The following is a 20,851-nucleotide window of genomic DNA, read 5'->3' as shown; positions in this document are numbered from 1 at the left end:
GCAGTGCTTGAAGTATTTGAGAGAAAGATTCTTCGTAAAATTTTAGAAACAAGGCCACCTCTCGACAGACGAAGACTACACTTTACAGGACACTGATACTACCCGTGCTGTTATATGCAGATGAGACAGTGCTTGAAATATTTGAGAGAAAGATTCTTCGTATGGACCAGTTTGCGTTAACGGAGAATATAGGCGACGAATGAACCACGAGCTGTATGACGACGATAGCATAGTTACACGCATCAACATACAACGGCTGCGTTGGATAGGTCAAGATGTCAGACTGGATGAAAAAGCTCCAGCAAAGAAGTCTTTTGAAGGCATACACGGTGGTACACACAAACCGGGAAGACCAAAAGCCTGATGGAAAGGTCAAGTTGTGGGAGACACCTCGAAACTTGGTATCAGAGATTTTAGAATGAGCGCAGAATATCGAAGCGCGTGGAATGCTATTCAACGTTCGGCAAGTGGAAGAAATATTCTGTCATAGCCAATTAAAGTAAAGTAAAGTAAAGTTATTAAAACTTTGTTTAAACAAGTAAAAAGGCGTTAAGTTCGGCCGGGCCGACTTTGGATACCCACCACCTCGGGTATATATGTAAACCACCTTTCATCAAAATTCGGTGAATATTTCATACCTTATGTCCCATAGCAGTTATATTAAAACATGTTGCGATTTGGATTAAATACTAATAAGTACAGTAGCTACATCTAAAAATAAACCGATCTGAACCATATACGACACGGATGTCAAAAAGCCTAACATAAGTCACTGTGTAAAATTTCAGTGAAATCGGATATAAATGCGCCTTTTATGGGGCTAAGACCTATGGCATCTATATTCAAATCTGGACCGATCAGTGTGATATTGCAGAAGTATGTCAAGGGGCTTAACTTAACTCACTGTCCCGAATTTCGGCGACATCGGACAATAAATGAGCATTTTATGGGCCCAAAACCTTAAATCAGGAAATCGGTCTATATGGCAGCTTTATTCAAATCTGAACCGAATAATGCAAATAAATTGTATTAGTATAAGTAAAATTGTTTAATTTATAATAAAAAGAAATTATTAAGTGAAATTTTTAATTTATTAATTATTATATGAAAATTTAACTGGAGCTTAAAAATTTTTATTATAAACTAGGATTTGATTTGTGTTTGGAAATAATTTCATTAATTTTGTATCTGGAAATAGTATCATTATAATTGCAAAAAATGTTAGTAAAATTTTAAGCTTTAGAAGAAATTTCATTTAAATTTTTTCTTAAAAAATTGCGTAAAAATTGAAATTCCTTTTGAAATTGAAATTGCATTGAACTGATTTCTATTTAAGAACACAGATAGGGTGTTCTTAAGTCTCCCTTCTTCGATGTCCTCACAGCTTCTGCAAAAGTCGTTGCTGGCAACCTTCAGTCTGTCAACATGTATTCCGATTAGACAGTGACCTTTCTCGACGGACACAATGACTGAGACGTCTGTTCTTGACAATGACAGCAAAGCGATAGACCTCTTTAATTCTAGATTAGGCCACATAGTTTTGGAATGCTCACAGCCTCCTCTTTGTGACCATTTATCATTCGTTGTCCTTCGGGTCTGGTCCTGAAAACTTAGCTACAAGTCGATAGAGGCATACCCACAGATTCCAGTTTCCCTGGAATGTGTAGGGTAGTTCCTAGTCTCACGAGCTCGCTCGCTTTACAATTCCCTGGGATATCTCAGTGCCCTGGCACCTAGAACAGGTGAATTTTGATCTATTCAGCCATCTTGTTGAGAGATCTACGACAGTCGAGGGCGGTTTTTGTGTTTAGAAATACGTTCTACAGGGATTTAGTGGCTGCCTGGCTGTCTGAGAAGATATTCATGCCAATCGGCGTAATGATATTATATTTTAGCCATTCCACCACTTTCTTAATTGCAAGGATCTCCGCTTGATACATACTGCAGTGGTCGGGTAACCTTTTCGATATGACCAGTTCTAGATCTATAGAGTATACCCATAATCCCACCTGGTCATGTAGTTTTAAAGCCTCCGTATAGAAGTCTAAGTAACTTCTGTTGCCAGGTACACGTAGTTCTAATCGGTTCTATCAGGAATAGTGGTACATTACTTTTAATCTTAAAGCGAATCAGATAGGGTGGACTCCACACTGTCTGAAACCTCGGATATTGTATCAAGGACAACACAGTGTACGTAGCCGCCACATGCCCAATGAGAAAGCTCCCTTAACCTCACGCCAGTGGTCGCTGCAATTTGGGTAGCCACAATGTCCAGAGGCATAAGATGTAACATTACATTCAGTGCATCAGATGGTGTCGTCCTCAGTGGGGCTGTGATGCACAAAAAAGTCATTCTTTGGATTTGATTAAGTATTAAGCTGTAGGTGAACTTTTGAATCGCCGTCCACCAGACCACAACATCACATAGCATTACAGGTCTGACAACTGCAGTATATACCCAATGCATGGCACGCGGTCTAAACCCCCAACTTTTGCCAGTGGCACTCTTGCAGGTGCATAGGGCAAGATTTGGCTATCTTGCCCTTTCTAAAATGTTGGATTTGAAGTTCATTTTCCTGTCCAACAAAACACCGAGGTATTTTGCGCTTTCTGTAAATGGAACGTGCTTTCTACCCAAGCAGACAGGTTCCACTGTGGGCAACTTTTATATCCTGCTGAAAAGAAATACTTCTGTCTTGCACGAAATTATGCCCAGACCAGTTTCGATAGCCCACATTGCTGTCGCACGTAGAGCTTGCTGAAGTATATCTCTTAGAGTACTGGGAAACTTTCCCCTAACCGCAATTGCCACGTCATCAGCATACGCGACCACATTAATGCCTTTTTCTTCCAGGGACAATAATATATTGTTAATGGCTATATTCCAAAGTAGAGGATACAGTACATCTCATTGAGGTGTAACTCTGCTGACCCATCTTTTTAGATCCAAAAATCCCAAGCCTGCCGTTATGCATTTTTAAGTAATGAAGTTTTTATTAACATGTCCTGCGCTTAATTTATTTGGTCTTGAAATAATTCATACAATCGGATATTATCCGGCTGTAAACCATAGGGTTATTTGTTGCTATTATAAATAGAACAGAAAAAAACCTTTTTTGGAGTTAAACAGAAAAATGTGTTTTTTTGCTCTCTAATAGCGTTTGACTGGTTTCCTAGATCGTGATTTCGTTCGGAACCACCCAAATTCGTCGGTAGGATTTCTCAAAAAGGTATGTCTTCTGGGTTGAAACTATGGTCTTAAGAGTATTTCCATTTGTAGCGCAGCTAGAAACAAAACTACTCCACTTCAAATGTGGTAGGAGGTTTTAGATGTGACGATGTTGTCGAAAAATCTGATGGATGAGGTTCAGGATTGGAGGGCCTCCATGAAGCACATCAGGTTTAGAATAGCACGGCCAGCGCCGAATCCAATAAGCTTCCGTAATAAGTTGAAAACCAACTTACCAAAATTCGGAAAAATAATAAACGAAGACTTCATTAAGATTGTCCAAGTATAGAAGACATTGACGACAACGTCAACTGGATTAAGATTGCAAAATGGGGGTCTTTCGTTGATACTTGTCTTCTTCGAGAAAGGAAATCAGTCCAAGACAATCCATGAATGACCGTGGAGATAAGCAACATTGGGAAAGAGGTGCGCAGAATCAAGGAAAACAATAAAATTATCAGAGCTACAAAACAAGCCTTCTGAAAGCTTTTCTGGTCGATAGCATTAATGACACCGATAATAGGGAAATGTTTCTCTCAAAGAACCATTTCCAAACTGAAACGTTAGTAGACGAAAATGGAGTGAGAGAAGAGACGACGAAGGACATGCTGAGATTTTTGTTGAAAACGCATTTTCCACAGGATACGACGGGACTCGCGGAGACACCGGTATCTTGGATGTTGGCTTATCACAGCGGAAATTATTGTAAAGGAAGCCTTAACGCTCCGGCGTTACTACAGGAGGAAGCCGACTGCCTGGCGCCCTATCTGGCCAATATTTTCACAGCATGCCTGGGACTTACATATACCCCAAAAGCCTGGCAGGAGGCAAAGGTGGTATTTATACTCAAGCACAGCAAGGCATGCTATGCGACACCAAAGGCCTATAGACCCATAAGCCTTACGTCCTTTCTACTCAACGTAACGTATTGTGGACACCATGATAAAGAGTAGGACATCCAGCAAACTGCTCAAATACAAACAGCGTGCCTATGTCAAGGAAAGGTCGGTGGAGATCGTCCTGCACGACGTTGTGCATAAAATAGAAAACTTCTTCGATGCCAAAACGTACACACTGGCGGTATGCATTGACAACGAGGGGCTATTTACAATGTCCAGACCGACTCACTGATCCAATCCTCAGACCAGTATAGGGTGAACAGTGTCCTTAGAGACTGGATAAACCATATGCTAAGGAGAAGGTGGACCATATTTGGCAAAGTTGTTGATGGTCAAAGCGAAGCACTTTCAGCCAAATCGGAAAAGAATTTTGCCCTCTAGCAGATAACTATATCAGGTTAAGAACCGAATTGGACCATATTTGGAAGTCAAAATAAAACACATGGTGCAAAATTTCAGCCAAATCAGATGAAAATTGCGCCCTCTAGAGGCTCAAGAAGACAAAATCCAGAATCGATCAATATGGCAGCTATATCAATATATGGACCCATAAAGCCCTTTTACTATCCCAACCGCCTCACATTAATAGGAAACTTAGGTTTAAGTGGCAGTCTGGCGTCAAACTCACATAGACGCCATCGTCCATTGTGATACCACAGCAATAAAAGAAGGAAGATGCCCTTTATTTCCTACCGTTGAACCATCCAGATCGCTTTAAAAAGGCAACAACTTGCTAATGTTCACATCCGCTAAATCAGACAGGTTCTCAAAGAAATGGGAACCTAAAGTTGAACTTCTTCTTACTGCCAGTGCGGGACACACACAGAAGGTGTTCTATAGGCTATACTTCTTTGATGTCCTCACAACTTCTGCAAAAGTCGTTGCTGCCAATCTTCAGTCTGTCAGCATGTATTCCGATGAGACAGTGACCAGTCATGACGGATACAATGAAAGAGAGGTCTGCTCTAGCTAATCATAACTGACAACAAAGCGATAGACCTCTTCAAACCTAGATTAGACCACATAGTTTTGAAATGCTCACAACCCCCTCTTTGTAACCATCATTCGTTGTCCTTCGGGCCTGGTCCTTGAAAACTCAGCTTACATGTCGATAGAGGCATACCCACAGATTCCACTTTCCCTGGAATGTGTAGGGTAGTTCCTAGTCTCGCAAGGTCGTTCGCTTTACAATTGAAAGATCTGCCATCCAGCCATCTCGCTGAAAAGTGTCGGTTTTTGTGTTCAAAAATACGTTCTCCAGGAATTTAATGGCTGTCTGAGAAAATATTTATGCCTATCGTCGTTATAATATTATCTCTTAGCCATTCCACCACTTTCTTTTCGATATGACCAGTTCTAGATCTTTAGAGCAGCAACTTGTCCAGCCACAATGTTCAGAGGCATAAGATTTAGCATTAAATTCTGTGCATCAGATGGTGTCGTCCTCAGTGCGGCTGTGATGCACGAGCAAACCATCCTTTGGATCCGGTTGACTATTGATGGTCTTTTAAAGTGCTGTCCACCAGACCACAACACCATACAGCATTATAGGTCCGACAACTGTAACTGCTGCCGAGGCAGGCGATCTCCAGGGATCTTTGCCCTAAGATATGTTTCTATCAACCTCCCAAGAGTCTTCAGCATAAAGGATGGCAGTCTTATAGAGTGCTAAGGTTTGTGGTAAGGTTTTCCTGCTTTCGGAATGAAAATAACGGTCGTGTCCACCATCCCACAGATATATACCGCATGCTGATACAAGCGGAATTATCTACCTCAGTCAAGGAGCCAGCCTATCGATCACAGCTTGTAATTCAACCGGTGATACATCATCAGCGCCTGGCGACTTAAAGGAGTTGGAACTTCCTATCGCCCATAGGATTTTCGGCTCATACATAATTACCCTAATAGCCTCCGACGAATGCATACCACTGACACCCTCTTCTGGCGCCACGTTGTCCGTTCGAGCATTTCCCAGGAAATGTACATCATCGATTAGTTCTAGTGTTTCCTCACTAGACATTGTCCATACATTCTCTGTCTTCTGAATAGACCCTACCGTAATGGGTTTCGAGGACATAATCTTTCTTGACCTAGAGGCCTCAGATGTATCCTCCACGGAGCTGCAGAACTGTACCCAGGATTTGTTCTCAGCCTCAGCTCGCCCTTATGTTTTCTGAGCTCAGCTTTATAGATGTCCCAATCGTGTGGTGCTCTTGTGGTTTTTGTCCTGTTGAAAAGTTTTCTGCAGTCCTTCCTTTGACCAACCAGCTCTGGGGTCCACCATGGCGGTTGCTATTTGCCCCTTGTTTTGGCACTAGGACACCTTGGCACAAGCGAGTTATTCAGGGCCTTCATGATCCGCTTGACCATTACGTCTATATCCTTCGCAGTTGCCACTTCCTTCTCTGTGCTAGAAGAAGAAGAATTTGTGCCGAAATTAATTCCAATCCGCCTTTCTTCTGTTTAGCCGAATAGGAAGAATTCGTGCAAAATTTTAAGCGCCTATCTTTTTCCTTCTAAAGTCTGCGCGCTTTCGATAGACGGACGAACAGACGAACTGGCATGGCTAAAACGACTTTGAATGTCAAGACGATCAAGAAAATATGTACTTTATTGGGTCTCAGATCATATTGATCTGACCATAGATCAGATCATATTGATTTGATACATTCGATGTGTTGAACGGATTAACGAATTTAGTATTGTGAAGGGTATAATAATCCTATGATTACCTCTTTGATACGTATGTATGCATGCATATTTATACGCCAATTCCCTTCGTTTTTCAGTATGCTCAAGCACGCCCAAAAACATAAACAAAACACATAATAGTAAATTCTGACTGTAAAGGCGTATATGTTTTACTAACAGCTAAGATAAATGCCGTAAAAGTAATTCTATATATTTTAAGGAACATATGTACCTTCATTTTAACTGGTAGTAGGGAAAAAATTTTAGGAAATTTCCATTCTCACTTCAATTGCATGAACTTAATGTGTTTTCCTTGATAGCAGGATATGATTTCCGTAGTTTAATAAATGTTTATAATATAAGCGAAAATTTTGCATAAACCGAAATAAAATTTTAACTAATTTTGGGTAAATTTGTCACTACATAATACGATTCTTTGTATAAGTCTTTTAAGTTATGGTTTATAATTATAAGAAAGTCAAATTAGATATTATAGGAAAAGCAAATGATTAATTAATCATTATTCGTGATTTACAATAAATGTTCAGTTTCATACTGTGTTTATCGGATGTGTGGACACGAATTTACTGTGTGTATACATAACACCACACTTTTGGTCTCAGTTGCTTTCACAACACTTTTATTAAATATTGATTTCATTTGCCATTCCACAGAGTGGCGATGCACATTTCGCAAATGGTGATGCATCAACGGATATACTGGAATCAGACAAAATTGCTCAACTCATTGTCTGTGCGACTATGTGGCATGAAAATTTGGACGAAATGATGGAATTCTTAAAGTCTATTGTACGGCTGGATGAGGATCAATGCGCAAGGCGTATGGCGAAAATTCACATAAACAACGGCAAACCGGATGAAGGATACTACGAACTCGAAAGTAAGTAAGATCGTAAAATAACTACTTCCATAAGGCATACAATACCAAAAAGATGAGAAACAAAGTGTCACTAACAGTAGATGAAAACCTATATGAAGAAAAATTCAAGGGATGAAAACACCTATGAACTGAATAAAAAACATTTGGCATAAGAAGTACAATTGCCTTTTATCATAAAACCAACTTCGAATGTTTGGCAATTTAATGTTTTTCAGTAGGGGATACGATATGACCTTTAAGGTTGTCTAAAATCCGCAATTTTATATGGTGTATAACCGAGTAGCCTATCTATGAAACTCTCTTTGTGAATTCAAGAAAGTATAACTTATAGTGTCCACTTGGACAACAAATGGCATTGCTATCAAATATAGTTTGTGTCAATAATAACAATTGTGGCATATTGAAGAGTAAACATCTGTCATTACAACTCCAATAATAATTTGTACCAAGCAATTTGCTTCCGATCCAAGAGCAATATTAATACTAGTGTTAAACTTTTAAGTGTTGACTTAGGATCGTTGGCATATAGAGGCAAATAGCATTTAGTATTCGAGTGGATTTTATCACTCACATTAACGTAGTAACATTGAACATCATTTTTGGTAAAGAGAGACATTCGAGTATGTTAAGTTGATGGTTTAGTTAGATAATAATCGAGCCCTTCCCGCGAAGTAGATAAGTACTTTGGATACCGACCACCGAGGGTATATATGCATTATTTATGAACCCATAGCAGATATATCGAAATATGGTCCGACAAACCTCGGCACGCACGTTGAGTGGTCTAATGCAATTCATTGTTCAAGATTGTAAAAGAGAAAATTGGTCTATATGGCAGCGATATCTAAATATAGCCCGATCTCCACCATATTCGGGAAGGATAAAAGAGATGTAATGTAACTCGCTATTACAAATTGCAGCAAAATCTGTTGATTAGGGCGCCTTTCATGGGCCCATGGACTTAAATCAAAATTTTAACTGATCTCAACCATATAAGGCATGGATATCGAAAATCACAACTCACAGTGCGAAATTTCAGCGAAATTGTATAATGAATGCGCCTTTTATGGCAGCTATATGTTAACAAGGACCAATCAGGGCCATATCGAACACTGCTCATTGTGTAAAATTTCTTTGAAATCGAGCTATAAACGTCAGATTTTCCAGCTATGCCCTAATATTGACCGATCTGAACCAACAAAACAAAAAAAGTATTTTCCAAATTATCAGCTTTCAACAGACAGACAGACGGACATGACTATATGGTCTTTGATTTTACACCGATCAAGAATATATATACATTATAGGATCGGAAATGGTGGCACTAAAGGTCTTCCTTATGACAAGGGATATTGACGTGGTTCTTATCCAGTTACCATGCGTGTGTGGAGGAATGGTTTGTAGACTAAGAATTCCGGGATTAAACTACTCAAGGCTACGTGGAATGGGAGACACAGAGCCTGTATTCTTGCAAAGACTAGTTTAAATGTATTTCTTCTTCCGTCGCTAAGCACTGAAGATTCAGTAGTAGCCAGCCTTGAAATAAACAAGTCTCATTACTGGCTGGCTTCCCCATATATGGCACACGATTCAGAGATGCCGCCTTCAGACCTTAAGTCGCTGGTTGAAGCTGCTTCTGTAGGGAAGAAAAGCCTCATTGTAGGAAGTGATGCTAATGCACATCACTAGATATGGGGAAGTTCGGATGTCAATGAAAGGGATGAGCTGCCTATTGAATATATTATATAAGTTGCAATCTGGCAATTTGTAATAAAGGGGATAAACCGAATTTTATTACCAAGAAGAGGCAGGAGTTACTAGATATTACTTTGTATCGGATATAGCGCAAGAATATATGACTGGGAAGTGTTGGATGACCACAGCTTCATTGATCATCGTCAAAAAAGTTCAGCCTTGTAGAAAATACTGCAGAAGTGTTCCCTCGGCTAAACAGAAGAAAGGCGGATCAACGGTTAAGTTTCCGCACAAATTCCGCACGTCTATCCCTTTTAAACCAGCAAAGTAAGTGGAAACTGCGGAGGATATAGACATAATGGTCAAGCGGACCATGAAGGCCCTGAATGACTCGCTTGTGTCAGCATGTCCTTGTGCCAGCAATCGCCATGGTGGGCCCCACAGCTGTTGTTCTAAGGAAGGACTGCAGAAAACTCTTCAACAGGGCGAAAGTAGGAGGGTACATCTGAGGCCTCTAGGCCAAGGAAGATTCTGTCCTCGAGGCCTATTACGGTGGGATATGTTCAGAAGTCAAAGAATATATGAACAATTTCCAGCGAGGAAATACTAGAACTACTCGTTGATACACATTTCTCGGTAAATTCTCCAACGTACAACGTGGCACCAGAAGAGGCTGTCACTTGTATGCATTCGTCGGAGGCTATTTGGGAAATTGTGTCTGAGCCGAAATCCTTTGGGCGATAAAAAGTTTCGACTCCCTTACAAGCTGTATCCAATAGGGTGGCTCCTTGGCTGAGGTCGATAATTCCGCTTGTGTCAGCATGTTGTATATACTTGTGGGATGGGGGGACACAAAGGTTATATTCATGCCGAAAGCAGGGAGACCTTTCTACTAACCTTACCACACTATTAGTCTGTCATCCTTTATGCAGAAGACTCTTGAGAGATTGATAGAAACATATCTTAGGGCAAAGTTCCCTGGAGATCGCGCGTCTCGGCAGAAGCATGCATACTGTAAAGGCAAGTCCACAGAAACCTAGTCGGTTACATAGAGGGTTCTTTCGCTGTCAAGGAATATACAATGGTAGCATTTCTTGTCATTGAAAGTGCTTTCAGTAATGTAAAACCGCCATCAATCATGAAGGAGTTGGAGATTCTAGACATCAAATCTACCGTAAGAAAGTTCATTAATATCTTACTTACAAAACGATGCATTACGACAGGCTTGGAATGTGTGGATCTAAAAAGATGGGTCAGCAGGGGAACACCTTATGGAGGTGTACTGTCTCCTCTACTTTGCAATATAGCCATTAACAATATATTATTGTCTCTGGAAGAAAAAGGCGTAAAAGTAGTCGCGTATGCTGATGACGTGGCAATTGCGGCTAGGGGACAGTTTCCCAGCACTCCAAGAGATATACTTCAGGAGCTCTACGTGCAACACAAAATTGGGTTACCGAAAGTGGTCCGGATATAAATCCGTGCAAGACAGAAGTAGTTCTTTTCAGCAGGAGATACACGTTCAATACAGTTTAACCTGTCTCCTTGGGAGGAGAGAATGTTCCATTTTCAGAAAGCGCAAAATACCTCAGTGTTTTGCTGGACAGGAAATTGAACTTCAAATCCAACATTTTAGAAAGGACAATAAAGGCAACTCTTGCCCTATGTACTTGCAAGAGTGCCATTGGCAAAAGTTGGGGGTTTAGACCGCGTGCCATGCGTTGGGTATATACTGCAGTTGTCAGACCTATAATACTATATGGTGTTGTGGTCAAGGGTCAACCTACTGCTCAATACTTAACCGGATCCAAAGAATGGCTTGTTTGTGCATCACAGCTGCACTGAGGACCATCTGATACACCAAATTTAATGCTACATCTTATGCCTCTAGACTTTGTGGCTACACAAATTGCTGCGACCACTGCCGTGAGGTCAAGGGAGCTTTCTCTTTGGTCATGTGGCTGCTACCGACATTGTGTTATCCTTAAAACAATGTCCGATGTGCAGGCAGTGTGGATTAAATCCTACCTGAGCGGATTTGTGACAAAAAGTACTGTACCACTACTCCTAATAGAACCGATTGGAACTACGTGTACCTGGCAACAGAAGTTACTTAGACTTCTATGCGGATGCTTTCGAACTAAATGACCAGGTGGGATTTGGGGTATACTCTATAGATCTAGAACTGGTCATATCGAAAAGGTTACACAACCACTGCAGTATGCATCAAGCGGAGATCCTTGCAATTAAGGAAGTGGTGGAATGGCAAAGATATAATCTCGTAACGACAATTGGCATAAATATCGTCTCAGACAGTCAGGCAGCAATTATCTCCCCGGAGAACGTATTTCTGAACACAAAAACCGCCCTCGATTGTCACCTGTTCCGGGTGCCAGGCCACAGAGATATCCCAGGGAATTGTAAAGCGGACGAGACTACGAGACTTGAAACCACGCAAACATTCTAGGCAAACTGGAATCTGCGACATGTAAGCAAAATTTTTAGGACCAGGCCCGAAGGACAACGAAGTCTCAGTCATTGTGTTCGTCATGACAGATAACTGTCTCATCGGAAAGCATGCTGCCAGACTGAAGGTTGCCAGTAACGACTTTTGCAGAATCTGGACATCGAAGAAAAAAAGACAATAAAACACTTTCTGTGTGTGTCCCTCACTGGCAGTCAGAAGGAGTTTCACTTTAGGTTCTTATTTCTTTGAGAACCTGTCTGATTTAGCGGATGTGAACATTCGCAATTATTGGGCTTTTTAAAGCGATCTGGATGGTTCAACGGTAGGAACTAGAAGGCATCTTCCTTCTTCTGGTCCTGTGGTATCACAATGGACAAAAACGTCTGAGTGAGTCCGATGGCAGACTGGCACTTAAACCCAACCTTACCATCCTTTTGAATAAAATTACTAAGAGTAAATTATTTTATTATTATTTTTTTTTACTAATGAGTAGATGGTATTATTGGGGCAATCAAGAATAATTGGGGGTTTTTGCAAACAATATTGGTCATAAATCCTTTCTAGAATTTATCATAAAAGATCTTGCAATTTTACCCTAAACAAAGTCCAAAGATTTTCACGAAAGATTTTTAATTGTCAAAAAAAAAAATTAATCAATGAACTTTTTGTTTGTTTAGAAACAAATTGTTACCAAACAATTTGAGTTAAAAACACTAATAAAATCAGAGGAAGAGTGCTGCTAAGCCTTGCTTTTTCCCTACTCAAGTTATTTCATACATAATTAAAACACTTAATAGCTTATCTATTCCATTAACAATCCATTGAGGAACAGGAACAAACTTCTGAAGTGTCAATGAGTGCTGTCCGATTCAAGATTTAGCTTAATGATAAGGCGCCTCATTTTTATAGCCAAGTCCGAACGGTATGCAGCAATGCGACACCTCTTTGGGGGAGAAGTTCCTATATATGCCATAGTAACTCACAAATGTTGGCACCATTAGAAATTTTTTTATGTTCTCGCCAGGATTTGCATTCAGGAGTTCTGCGTCATAGGCGAACATGCTTACCCCTCCAACGGACGGACTACGCTTTACTGAAAGTTATTGATAAGAGGAACAAAATAGGTGAAATTTTATCATTTTACTTAACCGGTTTCAATTATGATATAACTATGCATATGTTTTTGGCAATAGTATAAATTGGATTCCAGACACTGTCTCAACTTATCTCATACAAATGAGTTTACGGTATACATGTGCGAAAAATGGCAAAACTTGCCGAGGCACAATGTTTTAACTGTAATTGGAATATGCACAAGGAAGAAATGTATGTTTTGCATGCATTCCGCTGCAACATCTTTGGTGATTAAAATAATGTCAGATGGACTTTCACATTTCATTTGTAATCATTTAATGGTCGTAATATTTATATCCGTAGAAAACACCCACTCACATATGTATGAATGCACTTGCATGTATGTAGGTGTGGTAAATTCTTTAGGCTGTGTTTCATAGAAAACAGTTATTCAATGGCCTTTGAACGTCCACGCGAAAGGATATTCGCACGTGGATGCAATTTATCCATTGATGCCAAACTTATGTTTTAATTTCTGTTCAAGGATTTTCACACTCACACTTGCAGCTTCTTCTGCAAGACTTGTTAAAAACATTTTTATTTCTTTGTTTTTCATTAGGGTTATATAACCACATTTTAAATGGAAAAGTAATGATGGGGAGTTTATTTCGGACATCGTTCGTTCCATGCAAGTATTTTGATGATAAATCCATCGTTTCACAACGTTATTTCGAATGACTTTTGTGAGTTTCCCAAACGATATACCCAGATACACCTAAGACAACCAAGATGAGTGGGGTGGCATGACCTCCTTCCAAATCCAGCTAGCATTATCAAAAAAATTTTCAGATTCCTTCATTAGTTTAGGTTAGATTGAAAAGAGGGTGCAGATATTAATCCTCCCCATTCCACTATGGACATACATCAAAGCCAGTAATCGGCTTGTCGTGCGTTCTAAACACCAAAAAAGTATCCTCGGAAAAGAAAATCTAAATTGGGAATTCCGTGCTACTTACAAAATCCAAAGTTGGTTCATGTCTGGTATTGTGTCCCCACCTAAGTACCGGTATCTGCTAGACGCGAAAGCCGGGAAATGGCATAGGAAATGCTCCAACGTCTCATCATCTTAACCGCATCTCCTACACATGCTGTCACTTGCCGCACCGATTTTACATAAGTGAGCTCGTAGTCTTGTGTGTCCCGTTATGATACCGAAAGCTATACTGACCTCCTGCTTACTTTTTTTCAGTTATAGCATCATTTTCTCTCAATCCTCCCCATAGGATATTCGACGTCCCACTTACCGTTTCGCTGCACCAGAGGGTTACATGCGCATTCGTCGCCCATGCTATTAACTCGGACTGCGTCGACCCGAAAGGCTTCAGGTTAACCAAGTTTATTGACGGAAATTCTCTGGCCATTACTGTCAAATCGTCTGCTTTCTCATTCCCAGTTACTCCGCTATATCGCGGCACCCAAACGATGCGAATCGTGCCATCCTCAGAGAAGGCGTTAAGTTTCTTCTTACATTCCAAGTCTGTTTGTGATCTTGCCGTCGTGGCTGTTATTGTCATTATGGCCTGTCGGTAAAGATGTTCATACTCGATGTCCTCGCGTAAACACCACACCACTTCACGCATTTCGTGATAACCCGGATCTCCACCTGCAGGACCGTATTATGACAATGTAAAACAGATCTCAGTTCCTGGGTTGTCATGTAGACACCAGGACCACTCCGTCCTCTAGCTTGATCAATCTGTGTAACATGATCATGGCAATACTAGGGTTCCGTCAATCATAGACTGTGCCTCTGGCAGCAGTGCTTCGCACTCGACCTCAATTGTTGTTTCAGGTATTCGATCGGAAACCTCTTACATTCCTTCCAGGTTTCCTATCGTCGCACCGACTATACCGCGATGGTATCAGGTCCTCCTATCCTCAATTCATTCTCCCATCGCACTTAATCTGTATGTCTCTGACCCGTTGTATTATCCTCCAGTTGCACTTTTTCTCGAACGCAGTCCACCAAACTACTGAGGCGGAAGTATATATTGGTCTCATTATAGTCCTGTAGAGCCAGTGGATTTAGGCCCCATTTCGAGCCTATAGCCCTGTCCAAGATCACACCTAAGTATTTGACCTTGGAAGATATCGAAATTGTTCTATTGAGGAAATGTGAAGCAGGACAGTCTCCACCTACCTTTCATTGATATAGGCATGCTGTTTGTATTTGAGCAGTACGCTGGATGTTCTACTCTTTATTATGGTGTCCACAATACGTTCCGTGGTTTTGAGTAGAAAGGACATAAGTCTTATAGCTTTGTAGGCCTTTGGTGTCGCATAACTTGCCGGGTTTGGGTATAATACCACCTTTGCCTCCTGCCAGGCTTTCGGAGTATATGTAAGTCCCACGCACGCTGTGAAAATATTGGCCAGGTAGGCCTCCAGATAGTCTGCTTCCTTCTGTAGTAACGCCGGAAATATTCTATCAGGTCCGGGTGACTTAACTGTTTGAAGCTCCTCAAAAATTCCTTTATCATAAAATCTGTAATGATAAGCCTTCGATCTACCTCATTATTCCAAGATTCTGGGGTCTCCGTGAGTCTCGTCGTATCATGTGGAAAATGCGTTTTTATCAAAAGCTTCAACATGTCCTCCGTTGTATCTGCTCTCAATCCCATGTCGTCTACTAAAGTTTCAGTTTGGACACTGGTTTTTGAGAGTTATCTTTTCATCTAGGCGTCATTAACGCTATCGACCTGGTCGCAGAAAAGCTTCCAGGAGGCACGTTTTTCTGCTCTGGTAGTTTTATTGTATTTCTTGAGCCGTGTATAATATATATCCCAATATACTTCTGGTTCTTTACGACGTGACGTTTCCCAATATTGCGAATCTCCCCGTTTATCCAGGGTTTTTCTTAGGCTGATTTCCTTTCCCGAAGAGAATAACTATCTTCGAAGGACCCCACCAGTGCAGTCGTAATCCTGTTGACATTTTCGTTAATGTCTTCTATGCTTGGACAATCTAAATTACGTTGTCCAAGTTTTCTTCTGAGTAGCCTTCCGAATTTTGTCCAGTTGGTTTTCAACTTATTCTGGAAGGTTATTGGATTCAGAGCTTGTCATGCTATTCTAAACCTAATGTAGCGGTGGTTAGAGAAAGAGTGTTTCATGGAGACCCTCCAATCCTGAACCTCATCGATTAGATTTTCCGATCGTCACATCTAATACCTCCTCCCTAATCCTATTAACAAAGGTAGCGGTGTTACCAATATTAAGTATTATTAGGTCGTTAGTATTTAAGAACTCTGCCTGGGTTTGGCCCCGCTTATAAGTGTTGGTACTACCCCACGATATGTGGTGAGAGTTTGCATCGCACCCTATTAGTACCTCGATTCCTGTCTGTTTTGCTTTCCTCACCAGCCGTTGCAGCTCCGACGGTGGTGGCGGTGTCGAAAAGTCGAAAGTGATGCCAGGTATGCTCCACCGTCTCATCGCTATTGCAACCGACGGTGAAAACTCTGTTGAAAATATATAATTTAATTTTTAATGCAAATAGCGCAGGTCCTCGGCCGAGGTCCAGTGCTTGCATAGAATAATTGGTAGTTGATGTGGTTCAGTCCAGAAACTTTGTTCCGCGTCGTCCATGGCTCCTGAATAAAGGCAATATGATCCTTGCCCTTGCTGATTTTCTCCATCAGAGCGTGTGTAACTGTCTCGCTTCGGTGGAGGTGTATCTGGATAACCTCAATCCTTGGTCCTCCAGTAAATGGGCTTCTTGGGAATGGGTGATGACCTAATCGTCGGCTCCCTGCTCACTAGGCTGCATAGACTTTCCTTTCACTGCACTGTCTAAAGTTTTCGTATTAGGCTCTTTGCCTATCCTAGTCTTCCGAATCTTGAGAAAGACGGTAATGGTTCCATCGTCGGGTCCCTATTCGTTAGGCTGTATTGAGTTTCCCGCCTTTGTACTGCCTGATGTTTCAATGATAGGATCTTTGCCCATCTTATTCTTTAAAATCATGAGTAAATGGTCTTCTTGGGAGTAGGCTATGGTCTCACCGCCGGCTCCCTGTGCGTTAGGCGGCATTAAGTTCTCTGTCACTGCACTGTCTGATGTTTTAATATTAGGATCTTTTCCTATCGTAGGATCTCTCCCCTGCACTGCCTGCTATTTTAGTATTGGGATCTTTGCTTATCCTTGTCATCCCAATATTGAGAGAGACGGTGATTGTCTCGTATTCAGCCCCCTGTCTGTTGGGCGGTATTGAGTTTCCTGCCACTATACGGCCTGATGTCTCAATATGAGGATTTTTGCCAGGAGACTTGACCAATGACAACCACAGAAAGAGTTCCTTACACCTTTTCCTCTCTGTGGAAGACCTCCCACTTCTCTGCGTCCGAACCTTGGTTTTACTTGCCCAAGAATCCCAAAATGCGTTCCGTCGGAGATTTACTGTCTAATCCCCTGTTCAAGACCGTCGCCTTCGTGAGCTGGGAGATGTCCATCTTTCTCACCAGGTCGAGCTTTGCGCCCTCCCAGGGAGCGTGGATACATCCGACGTGCTTTTTGACGGTTTCAATATTCCGCCGACGCAAAACGCAGCGTAAAGATGTCCCCTCTATACTCGCAGTACATCATTTGTATGGGTGGACCCTCTACAGAGTTTCACACATGTTCGAAAATCCGGTGCATAAGCCAGCTCATCTCTGTTGTGCTTCCTTGCCACTCTAGCGTTGGAGTGCGGCGCCTTACCATTCTCAGCGACAATCTTTTCCTTCCGTGATGGCTGTGGTTTCCTTTTGGAAGTCTCAGTCCTCCTTGAAGACTCAGGAGCAGTGCTCTCTTCCTTCGTTCCTGTTCATTGCAGGAGGACTGGCTTGGTTTTCTTAGAGTACTTGAAAGCGAGAGCTCCTTCGTTCGCTAACATTCATTTTTTTATACCCAACACCGTAGGATAGGGGGTATATTCATCTAGTCATTCCGTTTGCAACACATCGAAATATCAATTTCCGATCGTCGTAAAATTCTAAGACGAATTAACGATGTCCGTGTGTCTATCTGTCTGTGCGTCCGTCTGCTATAATCACTCTACAGCCTTCAAAAATTGAGATGTTGAGCTGAAATTTGGCACAGATACGTCTTTTTGGTGCACGTTAAGTTCTTGAACGGGCCAAATCGGACCATATTTGGATATAGCTGCTATGTCGAATGTGGTCCAACAAATGCTTTATTTTTTATCTGATTTCGCTGAATTTTGAAACAGTGAGTAGGTAAAGGCGACCCATCATCCGACCTAAATATGGTTCTGATCGGACTATATTTTGATGTAGCTGATATATATACCGATCTGCCGATAAGAGGACTGAAGCCCATAAAAACTCTATTTATTACCCGATATCGTTGCAATTTGAAACAGTGAGTTTTTCTGAGCCTCCCGATACCAGACCTTAATATGGTTCGGATCCGTTCATATTTGGATATAGCTGCCAAAAAGACCAATATTTTGTTCTACAAAATTGAATAGTGACTTAAATATACTAGACCACTCAATGTCCGAGCCGAATTTGGGTGCTTAAGTTATCCAAATTTCACCGAATTTTGACGAAAAGGGGTTTACATATATACCCATCCAAAGTTCGGCCCTTAATGCCTTTTTATTTGTTTACATTATCTTATTTACTGATTTGTTTGCTTATGCATTCCGTATTGGCTCAAAAATGCCAAAATCTTCGCACGCTCAAGACCCAGCTTGAATGGATCTCCGATTTTCAAACTTTAATAATTAAGCGAATTTTTATTAAATCAAAATTGCTTTGGATTCAAAGGCCGAATTTGTTTTCTCTACAAGAAAATAATAACCAAACACTTACTTTTATTTCCCTAAAAATTTATTTTTAAATTTTAACTTTTTTATACGTTGTAATCCGAAGCCCAAACAACTTGGATTCTAATCTTCAACAAATATCCGACAAAAATGGATCATGAAATACATTCAGATTCAGCAAACAGGATGAAGAATGTGGTCGCTTTTCTTCTAACGGGTAATCTTTTAAGAGCTATAGAAAGGTTTCTCAAAAAAAAAAAACACACATCAAATTCGGAAAAAAACATGAAATCTTTATTTGAATCGATAGTACGGTTCATATAATTTAATGTTTGAAGATTAGGTAAGGTTAGGTTTAAGTGGCAGTCTGCCATCAGACTAACTTAGACGTTTTCGTCCATTGTGATACAGCAGGAATAGAAGAAGGTAGGTGCCTTCTAATTCCTGCCGCTGAACCATCCAGATCGCTTTAAAAGCCAATAACTTGCGAATGTTCACATCCGCTAAATCAGACAGGTTCTCAAAGAAATGAGAACCTAAAGTGGAACTCCTTCTGATTGCTGACACACAGAAAGTGTTCATAGTCTTTTCTTCTTCGATGTCCTCACAGCTTCTTCAAAAGTCGTTGCTGGCATCCAACAGTCTGTCAGCATGTTTTCCGATTAGACAGTGACCTGTCATGACGGATACAATGAATGAGACGTCTGTTCTAGCTAATCAGCAAAGCGATAGACCTCTTCAAATCTAGATTAAGCCACATAGTTTTGGAATGCTCATAGCCCCCTGTTTGTGACCATCTTTCATTCGTTGTCCTTCAGACCTGGTCCTGAAAACTTAGCTTACATGTCGATAGAGGCATACCCACAGATTTCAGTTTCCCTGGAATGTGTAGGGTGGTTCCTAGTCACGCAAGCTCGTCCGCTTTACAATTCCCTAGGATGACTCTGTGGCCTGGCACCAGAACAGTTGAACTTTGAACTGTTCAGCCATCTCTTTGAGAGATCTGCGACAGTTGAGGGCGGATTTTGTGTTCAGAAATACGTTCTCCAGGGATTTAATGGCTGCCTGGCTTTCTGAGAAGATATTTATGCAAATCGTCGTAATGAAATTATATTTTAGCCATTCCACCACTTTCATAATTGCAAGAATATTCGCTTGATACGAAGATTATTTCGTGCAAATGTTGACCCTTACTGCGCCTCAAATGGTCCATCCGCTTAGTCCAGTTTGGGCACACTGTTTCCAACGATTCGGCCGGTATCTCTAATTCTAATTCGTCAATTGAAGCGTTCTTGTCTGTATAGACATGAGCTTTAACATAGCCCCACAAAAAATATTCTAAAGGCGTTAAATCGCACGAATTAGGCGGCCAATTGAGCAGTCCCGAACGTGAAATAAAATGTTCACCGAACTCGTCTCTCAATAAGTCCATTGTTACGAGTACTTTGTGGCATGTGGCACCTTTTTGTTGAAACCACATGTCATGCAAGTCAAGATCTTGCATTTTGGGCAAAAAAATTGGATATTATCTCACGGTAGCGCTCACCATTCACAGTTACGTTAGGGTTCGCATCATCTTTGAAGAAGTACGGTCCAATGATGCCACCAGCCCATAAACCAATCTATGACTTTTCTGGATTCAATGGTAGCTCTTGCAATGCTTCTGGCTGATCTTGACTTCAAAATCGACAATTCTGCTTATTTACGTACCCATTGAGCCAAAGATCCAATTGGCCATAAAATGGAAGAAGATTGCGGCGAACTTTCTTAACAGAGCACGCATTTTGATAATAAAATTCAATAATTTGCAAGCGTTGTTCGTTTCTAAGACCATTCATGGTTAAATTATAGACAAACTGAAGATGTTTGACAGTGAAACGAAATACGAAACGTGCGTGAGCTGTTTAAACTAGTGTGCCAAAAACATAATAATTCCCTTGCATAGTAAAAACAAAATTGTAATGAAATTTTTTGTAAAAAAATGTTAATGAAATTTTTCTAAGAACATTATTTCTGCAAAACATTTACTTACGACAAAACTTTAGCATGGGCCGGACCCCCTCGAAATT

At 40.9% G+C, this 20,851-nt stretch overlaps 1 protein-coding gene across 1 annotated transcript in view; it reads left to right on the top strand.

The window, feature by feature from the left end:
• The window catches only part of LOC106094648 (chitin synthase chs-2), a 414,794-nt gene that overhangs the window by 186,353 nt on the left and 207,590 nt on the right, over positions 1 to 20,851 (top strand). Inside the window, exon 8 of the mRNA XM_059360879.1 lies at positions 7,494 to 7,719. Within this exon, the coding sequence (XP_059216862.1) occupies positions 7,494 to 7,719 (226 nt within the window). The remainder of the gene's footprint in view (positions 1 to 7,493; positions 7,720 to 20,851) is intronic.

This window comes from Stomoxys calcitrans, chromosome 1 (assembly GCF_963082655.1).
Source record: "Stomoxys calcitrans chromosome 1, idStoCalc2.1, whole genome shotgun sequence".
NCBI lineage: Eukaryota > Metazoa > Arthropoda > Insecta > Diptera > Muscidae > Stomoxys > Stomoxys calcitrans.
Note: the sequence above shows the minus strand (reverse complement) of the source record. Positions and strands in the feature narration are given on the sequence as shown.